Source organism: Jaculus jaculus, chromosome 2, assembly GCF_020740685.1.
Source record: "Jaculus jaculus isolate mJacJac1 chromosome 2, mJacJac1.mat.Y.cur, whole genome shotgun sequence".
Classification (NCBI taxonomy): Eukaryota; Metazoa; Chordata; class Mammalia; order Rodentia; family Dipodidae; genus Jaculus; species Jaculus jaculus.
Window position 1 is genome coordinate 130552783 of NC_059103.1, and position 17404 is coordinate 130570186.

The 17404-nt window shown below is 38.5% G+C and overlaps 1 protein-coding gene across 1 annotated transcript in view; it reads left to right on the forward strand.

Moving 5' to 3' along the window:
- The window catches only part of Rab2a (RAB2A, member RAS oncogene family), a 79648-nt gene extending 67231 nt beyond the window's left edge, over window positions 1–12417 (forward strand). The window contains exons 7-8 of the mRNA XM_004653331.3: window positions 8928–8996; window positions 11111–12417. Coding sequence (XP_004653388.1) covers window positions 8928–8996; window positions 11111–11206 — 165 coding nt within the window. The 3' untranslated portion in view covers window positions 11207–12417. The remainder of the gene's footprint in view (window positions 1–8927; window positions 8997–11110) is intronic.
- Window positions 12418–17404: the final 4987 nt, after the last annotated feature.

Sequence of the window (17404 nt, forward strand, 5' to 3'; positions counted from 1 at the left end):
GTGATGTTGCCAGGCACTCAGGAAGCAGAGGTAGGAGGATCACTATGAGTTCAAGGCCAGCCTGAGACTACATAGTAAATTCCAGGTCACAGTGAGACCCTACCTCAAAAAGCATAAACAAAACACAATAAAACAAAACAAAACAAAAAGAATGCAATAGAAGTTGAAATTTGAATAGTGGTTATCAAAGACAGGAGAGTAGAAAGGAGGGACAGCTAGGGAGTAAGAAGCTATGATGTTCAGTTGCAGAGTAGGGTGAGTATATAATGATGATGTGGTATATTCAAGTACCAGAAGAAAGAATTTTAGATGTTTTCACCATAGGTAATGTAAACCAGGCATGGTAGTGCACATATGTAAGCCTGGCAGCTGAGAGCTAGAGGCAAGTTAAGAAGGACTTGGAGGCCAACTGGCTATGTGGAGAGACTCTCAAGTAAAGAAACAAGGAGGAAGCAGGTGAATAAAAACAAAGTATAATGACATATATGCATAAAAATGCCATGAAACATCATTTTGTAAAATAACTTTGAAAATTAATTTAAAAATGATAATTGAGATTATGTTTAATCTGATTTAAGATGCATTACACAGTATTAACATATACCATGGCATCCCATAAATTTGCATTATTTTATGTTTTCATGTATCAGTTAAAGTTTAAGTTAAATTTTTTAAAGCTCCAATACCTTTAAAATCCAGGAGGGATTGAATATACTTGTTTGCAAAGCTTAGCCGAGGTCTGAGGTCCAGTTTCCCAGCATCCACATAAAGCCAGATGGAAGCAGTCCATGTAGCAGCTAGAGACCCTGTCTCAGAAGTTGGAACACAGACACCCTGAGATTGTCCTCAGCCCTCGATATGCACACAATCATGCATGTGCACACGCGCGCGCACACACACACGCGCGCGCACGCGATAACGCCCAGTGTGGTAGAAATAAAACATATCAATTAGTTGACAGGTTAGGGTTAGAAATTGCTGGGCTTAGCTACAAAAGCACCAAAGATAGCACCAAGACAGTAGCAGAAATAGCCTACCAACCCTGCAACAGATGACACTAACCTGCCAGGCCACCTGAGCTGATAGGACAGATGGGGATAACACATCTTCCTACTAAGTAGGAAGAGGACTGATTCACGGGCTCTCACTCACATCTGTGTTCTTCCCCAGACTTGGATATCTGCAAACAATTGTGTGCATGGCTGTAAGTGGGAGAATAAGCACATTTAGAGAGCTGGGGTATGTTGGAAACTGAAGCCTTCCGTGTATCCTTGACCTGGTTCCCATTGCTGAAGACCTACAAAGACTAAGGAAAATTAGAACTGGTCTTATCAGGCTTGCGTCCTTTGAGGATCACTTAGTTAATTCTTACCATTCTGCTCCACATATTGGACACTTGCTGACTAGTCTAAGTTTCTCTGCCTCTCCTTCATAGGATGGAACTTGTTAGGTGGTTGCAGTTCTTAACTTTTGAAAGTTGCAACCATTTTATGTACTTCAAACTAAGGCAGTGTTATGTCTCCACATTTGCCTGTGTTGTATATTCATTATCCAGTTACATGGCGTTCCAGGTGCCCAGGCTTTCCCACATGGAGATGTTGTAAGCATTACAGTTTCATCTCAGATCTCTAAATTCCCTCCTCAAAACCTGATATTATTCCATTTTAGTTAATTCATGCTATATTTTTCCATCTCATTAAACCAAAAGTGGAATTATAAGCGCACCTCACCATTTTTTACCAAATCCTGTTAATTTCTTCTAAGAAGATGCTATCTAATATTTCCCTCATCTCAATTCCTCAGGCCTGTGTTTCTTACCTAGATTGTTTTTGTAAACTCCTTGTGGGCAAACTGTCACCAGCTTTGCAAACTCTTCCTCTCTCCTGCTGCGCTGTCGTTGCTTTGCCTCTTGCCTGCTTCCTAGCCTTGAGAGTTCCTCCAGGTCTACAAGATGCCTAACCTCAGCTCCCTTGTTACAGCTTCCAAGTGAACTGAGTTGAAAATCTTAACTTTTTCTGTCCTCTATTTCATACCAAGTTTATTCTGCAGGCCTTCCCTCACAAAGCTTACTTGTTCTCGGAAGTGGTTCTGTTCTTAACTCTAAGCAAGTGCAGATTTTCATGCTAGGATTCAATTTCAAATCTGCATTTATCCCGTGCTACCATGTCCCGGAAGTTTAAATACACATATTTACCTCAGTGTCTGGTGCAAAACGAGACCTGAATAAAAGCTTATTGAGTGGGACATCTACATTGCTGAGGAAGTGAACATGTCTTGTTAATGTCTGACAGAAAGTAGAAACAGAAAATTCTTAAGTACTTGTATTTCCCAAACCCTTCTGGTCTAGTAGTTCCATAATTCCCCCACCTCCCAACACACACCACATCCTCGTTCTTCAAAGCTTTCGTGGGGTGGAGGGTGCTATGGATTGAACTCAGGGTTCCATGCGTGTTAGACACACATTCTTCCACTAGATTATATCCCCTTCACCCCTGCTTAAAAATCAGTGCAAGGGTTAGTGAGAAGGGCCCTGTCTCAGGGACTAGAGATAACACTGGAATTTGAAACAGAAGAACCTGGTTTACCCCTAACCAGTATGCTAGTTTAATAGGCTTGACTTCACCCCACAACCATAAATTTTCTTGAAAGAAAATGTTAAGTTTCTGTGTTTATATAAATAATTGGACTTTTTAGGAAATAAGTGTAAAACTTTATAAAGCATGTATTATAGTGACTTACTCATAATAAGTAATTGATAAATATTGGTTGTTAGCCTGAACAATGAGAACTTGTAAATGATTTCAGCAACCAAGAGAAAAATTAAATGTATTTTAGTTACATCATGTTTCCTATTCTAAGAGAAAACTCACAAGTTGTTTGCCTTGTATTGTAGCATCTGTTCAAGATACTTAAATGAAACTGGCTAGGAGAGTTAATTTTGAAGTCACATCTAACACATCTTATCTTTTAGCTTGCCACCAGGTGGCAGTATGTTACATAAGAACATATATCTTACTCTGTTGAAGACAGAATTTATTTTCAGTGTTTTATCATAAAAGCTGTTAAAGCACAGTAAAAAAGAGCTCTGTCTTCCCCTTGCCTCTCTTCAGTCATCTCTGAGTCTCTTGTTTGATGCGAGGTGTGGTAAGATGTACATATTCTTGCCTGGCACCTTCTTTTAGCAGTTAATACAGAAATTTCCCTCTGTCCTTGTGCCTTGATGCTCCCAACCAACTGTTTTTAATTCAGCAACAGTTGAAGCTATGTCCTCCTCTTGTTTGTATTTCTGTGGTACCTAGAAAAGTTCTGAGTGTGTGGTAGCAATTTAATAGTGTCCTTGAGTGAAATGCCAGTGACATCTAAGATATATTCAGCATGTGTGTTAGCAGAGTATATATTTGATTTATACCCCATCTGTAGCATTTTGTTATATTTATTTTAATTTGTGCTGTAAAAGTTACTGAAAATGTGTCCTAAGTTTAGGCATTGCTGTTAGCATTCAGATAACTGGTGCTAAGTGATGAGAGGTTAGTGTCTGAAGCAGAAGGCAAGAGAAGGAATGCCTAATGAAGAAAATGAAAGTGCAGGACTGAACATGACAATCAAAGGATGTTGCCGGGGGAGAACTGGTGGTACTTGCAGACCTGGTGGACAGCACTTACTACATGGAAAATAAGATTATTAGTGCAATTGGCTGCAAAGAAATCTGTTTGTGCTTCACAATCATGGGTCTGCCTAGACATTGCCTTACTCTACTTACATTGAAATAATTTGATAACAGTTTCTCAGCAGATTTTTCCCCTATACTAACACCTATTTTGCTTGTTGCTTAAAAGAACTTACGCCAAAGAGATGTGTACATACCCAAAAAAGAAAGCAACATTTCAACTAGGCACACAGGACTCAAGAGGCAGACAGACAAGAATATGAGGACAGCCCAGACTGCATAGTGATACCCTATCTCAAAAATAATTTTTTTAATGAAGTCAAAATCTAAGGATGGATTATAAGTACCCACATAGAGTTCAGTGGAAGGCAATGGGAGGATGAAATTATGCTTGAAATATATTATGAAAATATATGAACATTATAGATAAAAAGTTAAAACAAATATTGGGTTGGGCATGGTGGTGCACACCTTTAATCCCAGCACTCAGGAGATAGAGGTAGGAGGATCACCATGAGTTAGAAGCCACCTTAATACTACATAGTGAATTCCAGGTCAGCCTGGGCTAGAGTGAGATCCTACATTGAAAAACAAAAAATTAAATTAAATTTAAAAGGTGAAGAAAACGTTAAACAAATATTTATACCTTAAAATGTCTTTGAGGATTGACAGTGAATGAAGAGAGTGAAAGTATCATTTTTTTTAACTTTATTGACAACCTCCATACAGATACACAATGTACCCTGATCTTAAACCCCTCTCACCACGTTTTGCCCTCATATTACACAGGTCTTATATAGGTAATGTCAGTCACTGTGAAGTCATAAATGCACTTTATGTCTGGAAGAAAGCATGCCAAAGCACTCCTTCCCATCCATTGGCTCTTACTTTCTGTCTGCTGTCTCTTCTGCAATGGTCCCTGAACCTTGCAAGATTTGATAGAGATGTCTTAGTCCTGAACACTCCAGTGTCACTTATTTTTAGCCCTTTGACAAGTATTGAACCTTCCCAGTAGTTACTACCATCTGAAAAGAGAAGCTAGTCTAACCAAAAGTGAGAGTAGCATTAATATATGGACATAAACATAAGTAGTTGACAAGGCAGTTTGTGGACATAATAAACCTATTTAGCCAAACAACAATAGTAGCTTTGCCCCAGTATTTATGACCACCCCCTTTGACTAGTTTTTCAGTATCAGGCATGAATTCCCTCCCATAAAGTGGGCTTCAAATCCACCTAAAGAGCAGTTGGTTTTCCCCATAACAGTTTTGCCACCATTACACCAATTAGCACATTTGCCTGGCTAGCCATCCATGTAGCTTGCAGAGGCCACTTCTGCTTAAGACCATTGATAACGTTTCCCCCTAGTAGGCTCATTAAATCTTTCCAACATCCTGACAGATAGTCAACAGGCTTTGAGCTCAGCTCCAACTTGATTTCTCAGTGTTCAACAGCCACAGCATGTAGTCTCTTCAGCAATAGGATCTTACCATCTATTTCTGGTGGGCAACCAGAAACCTTGACAATAGCCTATGATGTTTTGGGGATATCAGAGTAGCCCACTCCTGGCACTAAAAGTTTTCTATAACAATCTATGGCTTCTAGGCTCAGCATTATCCACCCCTCATGGTTACTTCTGCCCAGACTCCTTGTGGGTTTTTTTTTTTTTAACATACTTTTTTTTAAGCTAGCAAAGAAATATGCTTCCATATGTCTTATTTATAACATCTTTAATTTTTATTAACTTCTCATCCTCTCCTCTTACTCCCCAGCCAATATCTTATTATATCATTGTATAGCTCTCATTTTTATGTAAACTTTTTACAACTTAAGTGGGGAGAGTTTATCTATGCTATTCAATGCTGTTGTCTTATAGGGTTTATTTGGTCATTAATAAGCCTTAATAATTACTTGGTTGATCTTCACTGTTTTTGGTAACTGAGCAGTTTCAGTCTGTAGCAACATAGTCAACACAGGTGTGCTAATGTCTGCATAACATGTTTCACACTCTTAAGAACTCATTAAAATTAGTCATTAGTTGTTAATTGTATTAAATGTTAACTTTTGTCATGGAGTGTACAAAGCAATATAGTCATATAGTATCCTCTATAATGTGCTCAGAAGGATAGAAAATATTTTAGTGTATTTATTGTGTAGTCAGAGCACTACAGAGCAAAAGTGGCATTATCCAAACACTACTTCATTCAGATGACTGAAATTATAGTGAAAAAGAACAGCCATTAGTATATTTCTATTTAAAGAAAGTCATTTGTCTTTCAAATATAAAATATATCCCAAATCCATGTAGCACAAGTGTGCTTTTAAAAGTGCTTAATATGGGCTGGAGAGATGGGCTTTGCAGGTAAGAACCTTAATCACTAACCTAAGGACCCAGGTTCATTTCTCCAGTGCCCACGTTAAGCCAGGTGCACAAGGTGGTACTTGCATCTAGAGTTCATTATTTGCAGTAGCTAGGGGCCCTTGCATGCCCACTCATTCATTCGTTCTCTCTCTCCCCCCTTCTTCCCTCAGATAAGTAAATAAAATATAAATGCTTCATAAAATATTAAATATTGTTTAGGTAATAAAATTAGTGTATGAGTTAGGAAGTTTTATAGTACATATTTTTTTCTTAAGCAAGTTTTTAGTGATTCATCAAAGAATTGGCTGAAAATGGCAGTTTGCCTAAATAAACTGGCACTTTTTTGGTGGGGGGAGTTTTGCGTCTCACTCTAGCTCAGGCTGACCTGGAATTCACTATGTAGTCTCAGTGTGGCCTCTAACTCATTTGATTCTCCTACCCCAATGCTGGGATTAAAGGTGTGCGCCACCATGCCCAGCTTAAACTGGCACTTCTAATGGTAATTTCTGTGATAGAACTGCTCGTTTATGAAGTCTGAAGACACAGAGCCTTGTAGTTTCATCTAACATTGTATTAAAATATGCACACATGGCTGCCTCTGCTGAAGGAAGTCCAGCCCTGTAAATTTATTTATCTGTTGACTTCAATATTTAGTTAGCCTGGTTTCTAAGGCCATTAAGTAATTAACATGTGATTAGAAATAAAGTTAGATTTTCCTTATTTATAGGGGTAACTTCAATTTCAAAGAATGTGAATCAATTCATAGTTGGCCGAAAGCCAGTTCTCTTCACTTTGACACTAGCACACATGAAAAGCATGCTCACATCCTAAGTGCCTGCAAATCTGCAGTGATTAATTCTTCTCATTATTTTGCTGCAAATTCTCATGACCCTTTCTGATGATTCGATCAGCCACTTAGAGTTTATGCATATTCATATCTCTGTGTTCCTGCCACCGTCGTTCAAGTCTCCTTTGCTGACTGGGGTGTGCTTGGTGCAGTAATTGAGCTGCACTAGATTGATTACTCTTGGGAGCTGTAAGGCCTTTAAAGGTGAAAACATATCAGTCCTGTTAATTAGGAAACAAAAGCTCCAATGGCAAGTTCAGCAGTCAGATGTTTCCAATGTAGGAAAGATGAAAGGTATGATTTGTTCCTCTTCATGAACCCTGTTTACTTCCTCATATTTGAAGTACATGTGTATTGGTGTTCGGGAGAGTAACTTTTCTTTATGGATTTTCATAGAATGCTGATTAAAGAGGACCTTGCTTATAATATTGACTATACTGATAGCTGTTCTCGCTCAAATCTGATCATTTAGAACATACCAGAGTTTCTGCATATCTTCTGTATCATATTAACATAAAATTCCTTCATGCTTTATATAAGTTTAAACTGCTTATGGATAAATTTTGGGCTTCTGGACTTAACTTGACGTATATTTTCTCACATTAACTTCCTGCCAGTACCAGTACACTATGCAGGAAAAGGGAAAAACATTCAATATAACAGTACTTAAGCTGCCTTATATCTCTTTATCATATACATCCTGATTCTTTTACTCTCTGTTGTTTTAATGTTTATTTATTTAAGGGGGAGGGATATGTGTGGCAAGGCCTCATGACACTGAAAATGAACTCCAGGTACATACCACTTTGTGCATCTGGCTTTACATAGGTACTGAGGAATCAAGCCCAGGTGTCAGGCGTTGCCAGCAAGCACTTTTAACCACTGAGCCATCCCTCTTTTATTCTTAAACAACATGTTAAATAATATATGACCCAAGGGACCCTGTGTGGAACCTTCAGAGTAAGTTATTAGGAGGATGCAGGTTACCTTATTGCCTCGTTGATATAGATAATTCTCATGTGCACTGCTTCTAGTTAGGATACTCTTCCTTCCTCCTTCACCATGATATTGTTAATTCATTCGTTCATTCTTTTTGTTTTTGTTTTTGTTTTTGTTTTCTTGAGGTAGAGTCTCACTGTAGCTCAGGCTTACTTGAAACTCACTCGTAAGTCCCAGGCTGGCCTCAAACACAGTGATCTCCCTACCTCTGCCTCCCAAGTGTGGGAATTAAAGACATCCGCCACCATGCTTGGCTATATTTTTCTTTTGAGATGTAATTCATTCATGATAAAATAAAATTCACTCAAGTATACATTTAGGTAAGTTTCAGCTTATTCACAAGGTTGTGCAATTATAGTTATCTATGGCATAATGCTCTAACCCCCACAAAGAAAGCCTCTACTCATTATCAGCCATCCTTATTTCCTCCTCTTCCTGATCCCAGAAAGCCAACAAATACATTTTCTGTCTCCCAAAATTTGCCTGCTCTGGAATTTTGTATAAAGGAAGTTATATTAATATGTGATTTTTTTTATGTCTGCTTTCTTTCACTTAGCATGTTTTCAAGGTTCATCTGTGTTATAAAGTGAATTACCACTTTATTACCTGTTTTGACTGACTAACGTTCCACTATGCTAGTAACCCACATTATAATTTTTGTTCATATCAACAATTTTGAATCCTGGCAAGCTCTGGCATGTATCCTTGCTGGCTTCTTGCTATGGTCTTGATTCTATAGTGTGACTTTCAGTCTTCAACTTTGTATGTGATGGAAGGTACAGCTTCTCTTAGGTGCTGTTTGTCAGTTTGAGAAAGCTCCCTTCTATTCCTCACTTTGTTGAGTGTTCTTAGGATGAAAGCTGTTGGATTTTGTCAAATGCTTTTTCTTCATCTATTAAGATGATGATGTTTGTTTGGTTTTTGTCCTTTATTAATAGTCATCAGTTTTTTCATATGTCAAATGGTATGCTATTCTCTGGTGCTTTTATGTAATGTTCTTTTACTGTTGTGATTTTTAAATAATATAAACTAGTTTCTATACTTTATTTCAGGCATTTATTAACACAGCAAAAGAAATTTATGAAAAAATCCAAGAAGGAGTCTTTGACATTAATAATGAGGTATGCACCTACAAATATTACTTACTCATACTATATTTATTTTATTTTTATTTTTATTTATGTATTTGAGATAGAGAGAATGGGTGCGCCAGGGCCTCCAACTACTGTAAACGAACTCCAGATGCACGCACCCCCTTGTGTATCTGGCTAACGTGGGTCCTGGGGAATCGAGCCTCAAACCAGTATCCTTAGAGTTCACAGGCAAGTGCTTAACCATTAAGCCATCTCTCCAGCCCTGACTCATACTATTTTTAAATTGGCTTTTACTTATTTGGATTAATGATTCTCTTAATTCCTAAAATAGAATTAGTTAACACATTAGTTAATTTATCATCTAACTGAAACCCTGATATATTCCAGACAGTAGTTAAATGCTTATGTTCTAGTAGAATATTATTTGATGAAATTAGAACAAAGTGGCCTTATCTATTTATTGCACACAATACAAAATAATATAAATTCCCTAAAGAAAAAAAGAAAGTCCATGCTGATCCCACATGTCCATGTGATTTTATCTGCTTTGGGGAGTAATATTCTAGTGTATAAATGCATGTACTATGGTACTAATGCAAGATGCTCTCTTTCCTGGCATGAAAGAAGGCAGTAGTCCTAACTTGGAAATTATTCTCGTATAGTTTTCAAGAGACCAAAATACTGTATATAATTGGATATGATGGTTTTTCTGAAATGTTTTGAGCCCATTTTTGTCAACATGATTAGGATAATATGCAAAGCTTTGAAGCATGTTCACTAGCTATCCTTTTTACCTGAATCTTCACTCTGTATTTATCCTTATTTATTTCAAAATATTTAAGAGCATATTGTTTACCTTTATATAGCATTGTTGTTAATCTGTATCAAGACTTCTTCCAAGAGGAGAAGCCTTGCTCTCTTCCCCAGTTGTATGAGAAAATCATTGTACTAGAAAGCTATTGTGATTGTTCCTCCTGGCCTGTACAGAGATGAGGCTTGACTATTGTTTGCTTCACTGGTTCTTTGGTAAGCAGACAGCAGCTTGCTTACAGTTTCCAAAAAGTACTTGATTTTCTCATTCCTTTTTATTTGGGATAATATAGTTTCTAAATGTTATCTCTTAGATTTACATGGCCGTACTTCTTAGTTAATTTAAAGGTGGCAGCATTCAGAAGCTAATGCCCTATAAATTGAACAGTAATTGGTCCTCTGTTTAAAAGGGCATGTTCATTGTTTCTGTCTGGTTTCATATAGTAGCTGACTGCTTTACTGTGTCCTATGCAGTTTTGATTGTAATGTGCTGTCAGGAGCCAACAGGCCGTGCTGTTTATTTGGCATAATGCCAAGGCCGACTCCTCAATTCCTCAAGAAGTTGCTACCAGCCCAGAGGGGGCAAAACCAATGAGCCATAGGGCATGCTTTTTATTAAAGAGGAGTCAAAAGAGCGAAAAGAAACCACATCAGCTGCTGTCAATACTGAGCTAGTGCCAGAAACCCCAAGGCTACTACTGTTGCAGAACAACTGCCAAGCACCATAAATCTGAGATTTACTGTGACGTAAAGTTTCCTTAAGAGCTTAATTTCTGAAGCTACTGTATTACTTTTCTCAAAGTGTTGTATTTTTAGGTAAAATCCACTTGAGGGAGTGAGGGTTAAGACATAAGTGTGAGCTTGATGAATGAAAGAAGTACTCTGTGTGTGGGTTCTTGGCAACCTGCCATGTCTTTGGGGATCATAGAAATTATTGATGACACAGAACACTCGTATGCCCTTAGCCTGTACAGCTGATTCAACATGGAACAGAAATGCTGGCTAGTGGAAAGATTTTACGTCCTGTTACAGCAGCAGGGGCTCAGGATATTTCATCCGTTAAAGACTTGTAATAATTGTTTTCTTCATTGTGAGAGTCCCCTGAAAAGCATCATTACCTGATTGCTGTTTACCTAGTATGATAATAGGTTTTTGCAGGAACATTTCTACTGTGTGTGTTTTTCTTTTTTTTAATCTTGTTTCTGGAACTACTTAAATATAGTTTTCAGAGTCGTTTGGTAAAGCTGTATGGCTAAGAATTACTTGAATTTTTCAGAAATCTTGTTAATTGGGTCTACTTGTATTTATTATCCTGTCCTCTTTCATTTCAGGCAAATGGCATTAAAATTGGCCCTCAGCATGCTGCTACTAATGCAACCCACGCAGGCAACCAGGGGGGACAGCAGGCTGGGGGAGGCTGCTGCTGAGTCTCTTCACGTCTAGCTGCCCAGTGGAGCTGCTCACCCTGTTCCCCTCTCTCCTGCTCAGCTGAGACAGGAAACTATTACAGATGGCTTTATGTCACAGAAGACTTTAATCCTTCAGATTCTTGTATAACTTTGAATAAATGGTTAATGTTCACTTAAAAAGACAGATTTTGGAGATTGTATTCATATCTATTTGAATTTGATTTCTAGGTCAATTGATGTGATTATTTTTGTTAAATGTTGTCTTGTGCCCTTAACTACAAGCTGAATTGTATTAAACACTACAAAGTCATCTGGAGTATTTCAAATCAGTTTCTGTAGTTAGGTTACCTAACACCTACGGTTACCTAATGTTTAATATTATAGGACTGTCTCAGAAAGTTTGTCCATTTTCAAGGTATAAGGAAAAAAAAAAACAGAAGGACTCTTTTAATTCTGTATTTATCATTTACTTTCTGTATATATAGTTTAACTTGCTTGGGTGTAACTTGCCAAGCTTGAATTCTTTAATGCATTTGCATAAATTCTATACCATTTAGAGCTTAAAGCTACAGAAGCGTTGTTAGGAATTGCTTGGACACTGAATTTTAAACTTTTTGACATTGTTAACAAGCATGTTCATCTTTTCTTGTCACTAGTCCAAGAAAAATATGCTTAATGTATATTACTAACGGCTAGGTGTGTGTTAACCTGTTTTAATGCCAAAAGTTTGCTATCTGTCCACAATTTCCTTAAAACCTCTTTAGAAAAGGATTTGTTTGCCTTAATGAATGCAGTTGGGTTAAAACACAGTATGAGTGGGAAGGGCAGAAGCAGAATTCCCTGCATCTCAGTGACTCCAAGAATGAGTCCCCACATTTAGATGGCACATTATGAGGACGTTAATCTTTCCTTAAACACAATAATGTTTTCTTTTACTCACATGATTTCTAAGGGTATTTTTTCATGCAGGACAGTTTTTCAACCTTGATGTACAGTGACTGTGTAAAATTTTTTTTCAGTGACAACCTATAATCTTTAAAATATGGTAAGCATCTTGTCTGTTTTGAGGGGATATGAAAATACATCTAGCAGATGGAAAATCCTGTTAAAAAGTAGAAAAGCTTTAGTGTTTACTCATTGTGGTGGTTTTATCCTTTTTTTCTTTTTCTCCCTTGGTCTATAATGAAATTGTTACAGCAGTGCAAAATAAAATCCTATGTATAAAAGTGTCCCCTTTTTATTATGGCCACATTTTTAAAATATAACTTTCACTCCATTAATAGCTTTTACATGTACTTCAATGTGTTTTATTAAAGGTCAGAATGCTTAACACTTGAACTGCATGAAGAATGTAATAGAACATGCACCACATTGATATTCTTGACGGTGGTGGTGTGAGCAAGTACCTTCTGCCCAAGTGCTGAAGCACATGTGCCTCGAAGGCCAAAGAAACTCAATGCCACTGCCAGTTCCCTCAGTGATCCCACTTTCTCCAGGCTTCTCCTGAAGGTAGCACAGTGCTGTCGAGCTGTGATCCAGCTCCTGTGGGAAGTTGTAGGTGCTATCATAGCTGCTGGATCATACTGCTGGAGGGCAGAGGAAAGGAAGTTTGAGGAGATCCAATTTCATGAATAATTTTATGAGCTTTTTTCCCCCTTGAAAAATTTGTTATAACAAATTCACTGACCTCCCTAGTCACCCCTGGTATGGAGAGGCACAGCAACTAGTGGGTGTTCTGCTGTATGTCAAGAAGAGAATAATTCTTTGGAAATGTTTAATACCAGTTAACTTTGCCAAAGAGGTCAGTGCATTTTTCTATACCTTCTCCCATACTTCTTTTGTAAATCAAATACAAGAGAATGTGTTGTGAAGTCAAGCACCAGCAAAGCCAGTGCATATATTTTAATACCCTAGCAAAAGACTCCACAAGGACAGCTCCTGCTATGGCTGTGGGAGCCCCAGGTGGACTGCTCTGTAGCTCACCATCCCATCTTCAGAGCTCATCTGCCATTGAGTGTATAGTTCAGACCCTTTATGAATTGACAGTGTTACAGTCTGTGGTGTCTGCTCCTTACCGTATTACCTCTCAGAAAGAGCGCACTGGTGATGCCTGCAATCAAATCTTTCCTTCTGTAATTGTGTTTTCAGTTGACCTTGGCTCAGTTTTAATAGCATCTGTAGACATGATTCTTTTGTTGTTGTTGTTGTTTTTTGTTTTGTTTGGTTTGGTTTGGTTTTTCGAGGTAGGGTCTCACTATAGCCCAGGCTGACCTGGAATTCACTATGGAGTCTCAAGGTGGTCTCGAACTCATGGCGATCCTCCTACCTCTGCCTCCCGAGTGCTGGGATTAAAGGTGTGCCCCACCATACCCGGCTATAGACATGTTTTAATAAGAATCAGTTATGGAGAAAATAAATACAGCTCCAATAGCTCAACACATAACAATGTAACACTATAAAATTGCAGTCTTCACAGAGGCATCTTTTCATTTGTCTCCTAAATTTAAGGCGCATGGCTGGCAGGGTAGGGCAAAATAAGACATAATCAGATGTATGATTCAAGCAGCAGAGAGCAGCTGAACTGGCATTTTGTTTTCAAACTAGGTCTCACTCTAGCTCAGGCTGATCTCAAATTCATGATTCTCCTGCCTCAGCCTCCCAAGTAGTTTGATTATAGGTGTGTACCACCACATGGAGCTGAAATGTAACATTCAAAATTTGTTGTTAAAGACATTCTACCACAAGAATAGGGAGGTAAATGGTAGCACAAGATGTCTAATCCATCAGGAAAAATGAGTTATACCTGGCTTTGGAGCATAGTTCCTTTCATAAGTAGCAAAATCCTATCTCCATTTACTGTGCATCAATTATATGGTTCTAAACACACACACAAACATCAACCTCAGGCAGGGATGGCTGTGCATACCTTTAATCCCAGCATTCAGGAGGCACATGTAGGAGGATTGCCACTAGTTCAAGGCCACACCAGCCTGAGCTGGAGTGAGACCCTACCTCAGAAAACCAAAAAAAAAAAAAAAAAAAGTAACCTCATAAATGTGAGTTGGGGTAGATAGAACAGCTTGTATTTCTTAAGAGTGTACATATGCTTTGTTATTTAATTAAAATAGGGCCTGCTCTATACTATAGCTCATGCCGTAGCTACATAGTAAATCAGCCTTGGTTGAAGTCAGGATAGGAAACAGTGTGCCAGTGTACACTTAAATATTAGTTTTGCAAAACTATGAGACCCACTCAAATATTAAAGGACTAAAAATCTGATAGAAAAATGGGGAGAGAAATGAGAAGACAATTCTCAAGGGTATTTTTGAAATGTGGGCATGGGGTCTAGGGATGTAGCTCAGTTGTGAGTTTGAGGCTCAGAGTTAAACCTTGGCACTGAAAATTCTGCTTTAAACATAATGTGAGTTGATGAATAGGTTGGTTTGCTTCAACACTTTTAGTAACATTTTATATATGTCATAATATTTTATATGCAATGAAATTGAGTGTTAAAATTTCAAATCTAAAGGCTGGAGCAAGAACCATAAAGTGCTTCTCTTGCAAGCATGAAGACTTGAGTTTGATCCTCAGAACCTCCATGAAAATGCCAGACACATGCCTGTAATAGTAATGCTGTGGAGAATGATGCCATAGATGAGACAGAATCCCTAGCTAGGACTTACTGACCAGCCAGTGCAAATTGGAAAGTTCCAGTCCAATAAGAGACCCTCTCTTCCAAATCAGGTGGACCGTTTTCCTGAGGAGTAACCCCAAAGACTGTCCTCTGGCCTCAGTCCACACACTCATACACAAGTACAAAAGCACATTAAGTCATTTGAGAAATGCAAGTCAAGACCATGTTGCCTTCAAACCTGTGTTGGTGAGGTGGCCTGCCCGGGTTGAAGTACAGACGAGCTACACTTGTTGTGGGAGCTTGGTGATGTAATAAAAGTACACACCCATTGCTGTGACCGCTGTCCCGCTTCTAGACCGGACCTTGATAATACTGTACCTGCAGGGGCTCACATGCACAAGCCTACTAGTGGTAGCATAGATTTTTCCACTGAGACGCCCAGAGCAAAGACCCATGTAGCATACCTCCTGCCCTGATACTGGTCTCTAAATAACATTCTCCCATGTGGAGACCAAAACTCCTTATAGAAGTAGATAATCCTGGGCTGGAAGAGGGAAATTAGAAAATAAACTGGAATGTCTGGTGATGACAAGGAGAAAGAAGGACATATTTGGGAAAGGACAGGTATGTAGAAGGATGAAAAAGCCATTCTTTTGTTTCTTGTGACCAATGTGGAAAATTTAAGAAACTAAGCTGGTAATGGTTGCAATCTGTGGAAGGAAACAAATGCTTATGAGCTTATGGTAGGGTAAAATGATGGATTGGTAAAAAGCGAAAGGAACTTCTTACATTGAAATGCAAGCTGGGGACTGGAGAGATGGCTTAGCATTTAAGGCACTTGCCTGCAAAGCCAAAAGACTCAGGTTCAATTCTCCAGGACCCATGTAAGTCAGATGTATAAGGCAGCACATGCATCTGTAGTTTCTTTACAATCACTGGAGGCCCTGGTTCACCTGTTCTCCCTCTCTCTCTCTCTCTCTCTCTCTCTCAAATAAATAAATAAAAATAAAATATTTTTTTAAAAAATGCAAGCTGGAAGAGCAGGAGAGGTGGCTCCATGGTTAAAGGCACTTTCTTGCAAAGCCTGCCAGCCCGAGTTCCCCAATACCCATGTAAGTAAATGGCCTAAAGTGGCCCTGGCATACCCATTTTCTCCCCCTAAATAAATAATAAAATATTTTTTTTTAATTTTTTTGTTGTTCATTTTTTTATTTATTTATTTGAGAGTGACAGAGAGAGAGAGAAAGAGACAGAGAGAGATTGAGAAAGGGCGTGACAGGGCCTCCAGCCACTGCAAACGAACTCCAGATGCGTGCACCCCCTTGTGCATCTGGCTAACGTGGGTCCTGGGGAACCGAGCCTCGAACCGGGGTCCTTAGGCTTCACAGGCAAGCGCTTAACCACTAAGCCATCTCTCCAGCCCAATAAAATATTTTTTTAAAAAAATACAAGCTATAACAAGTATGGAGAACCAAGCAATTATTTAAAAAAAAAAAAATCTCCCAACTAAAAAAAGTCCAGACCCAGATGGATTCACTGGTGAATTTTGCCATACCTTGATGAGAGAACTAACACCACTGCTTTCTCAAACTTTTCCATAAAATGGAAGGGGAAGGAATTCTACCAAACTCCTTCTACGAAGCCTGCATCTCCCTGATACCAAAAACAAAGACAGAACGAAAGAAGAAAATTACAAACCAATCTCCCTCATGAACATACATGCAAAAATTCTCAACAAAATATTAGCAAACAGAATATAAGAAGATATAAAAAAAAAAATTTCGCCCCAACTAAATAGACTATCCCAGAGAAGCAGGGACTGTTCAACATATGCAAATTGATAAATGTAATACACTATATAAATGGACTGAAAGACAAAATCACATGTTCATCTCAATAGATGTAGAAATGACATTCAAGAAATTTCAACATCCTTTCATGGTAAAAGCCCTAAAGAAACTGGGAATAGAAATAACATATCTCAACATAATAAATGCTATTATAAAATATCTACAGCCAACATAATACTAAATAGGGAAAAACTTGAAGGTTTTCCACGAAATTTAGGAGCAAGACAAGAGTGGTCACTGTCCCCACTTTTATTTAATATAGTAGTACTGGAAGTCTTAACTATAGCAATAAGACAAAAGGCACTCATAAAAGGGATACAAATGCAAAAGGAAGAAATCAAATTATCATTATTTGTAGGTGATATGATTCTATACATAAAGGAGCCTATAGACTCTACCAGCAAACTGTTAGAGCTGATAAACACTTTTAGCAATGTACAAAATACAAAATAGATTCACATAAATCAGTAGCTTTCTTGTATTCTAACAACAAACGCATGGAGTGCCGGGCTCCTCCCCGCAGGCAGGTAGTGCTGAGGAGGGACCAGGCCCGCTGGTTCCCCCCAAGGGGCTGAGGAGAAGGATGAGCATAGGACGACTCAGAACCTCTCCTAGTCACTGGAGAAAAACCATGCGGAGTCAGGAGTCTTGTGGAAGCTGGAACTCACAGGAACTTGCTTTATCGTTAAAAGCAGTTGCCTATATAATGTTGGGGACAAAGGCAGGGATTTT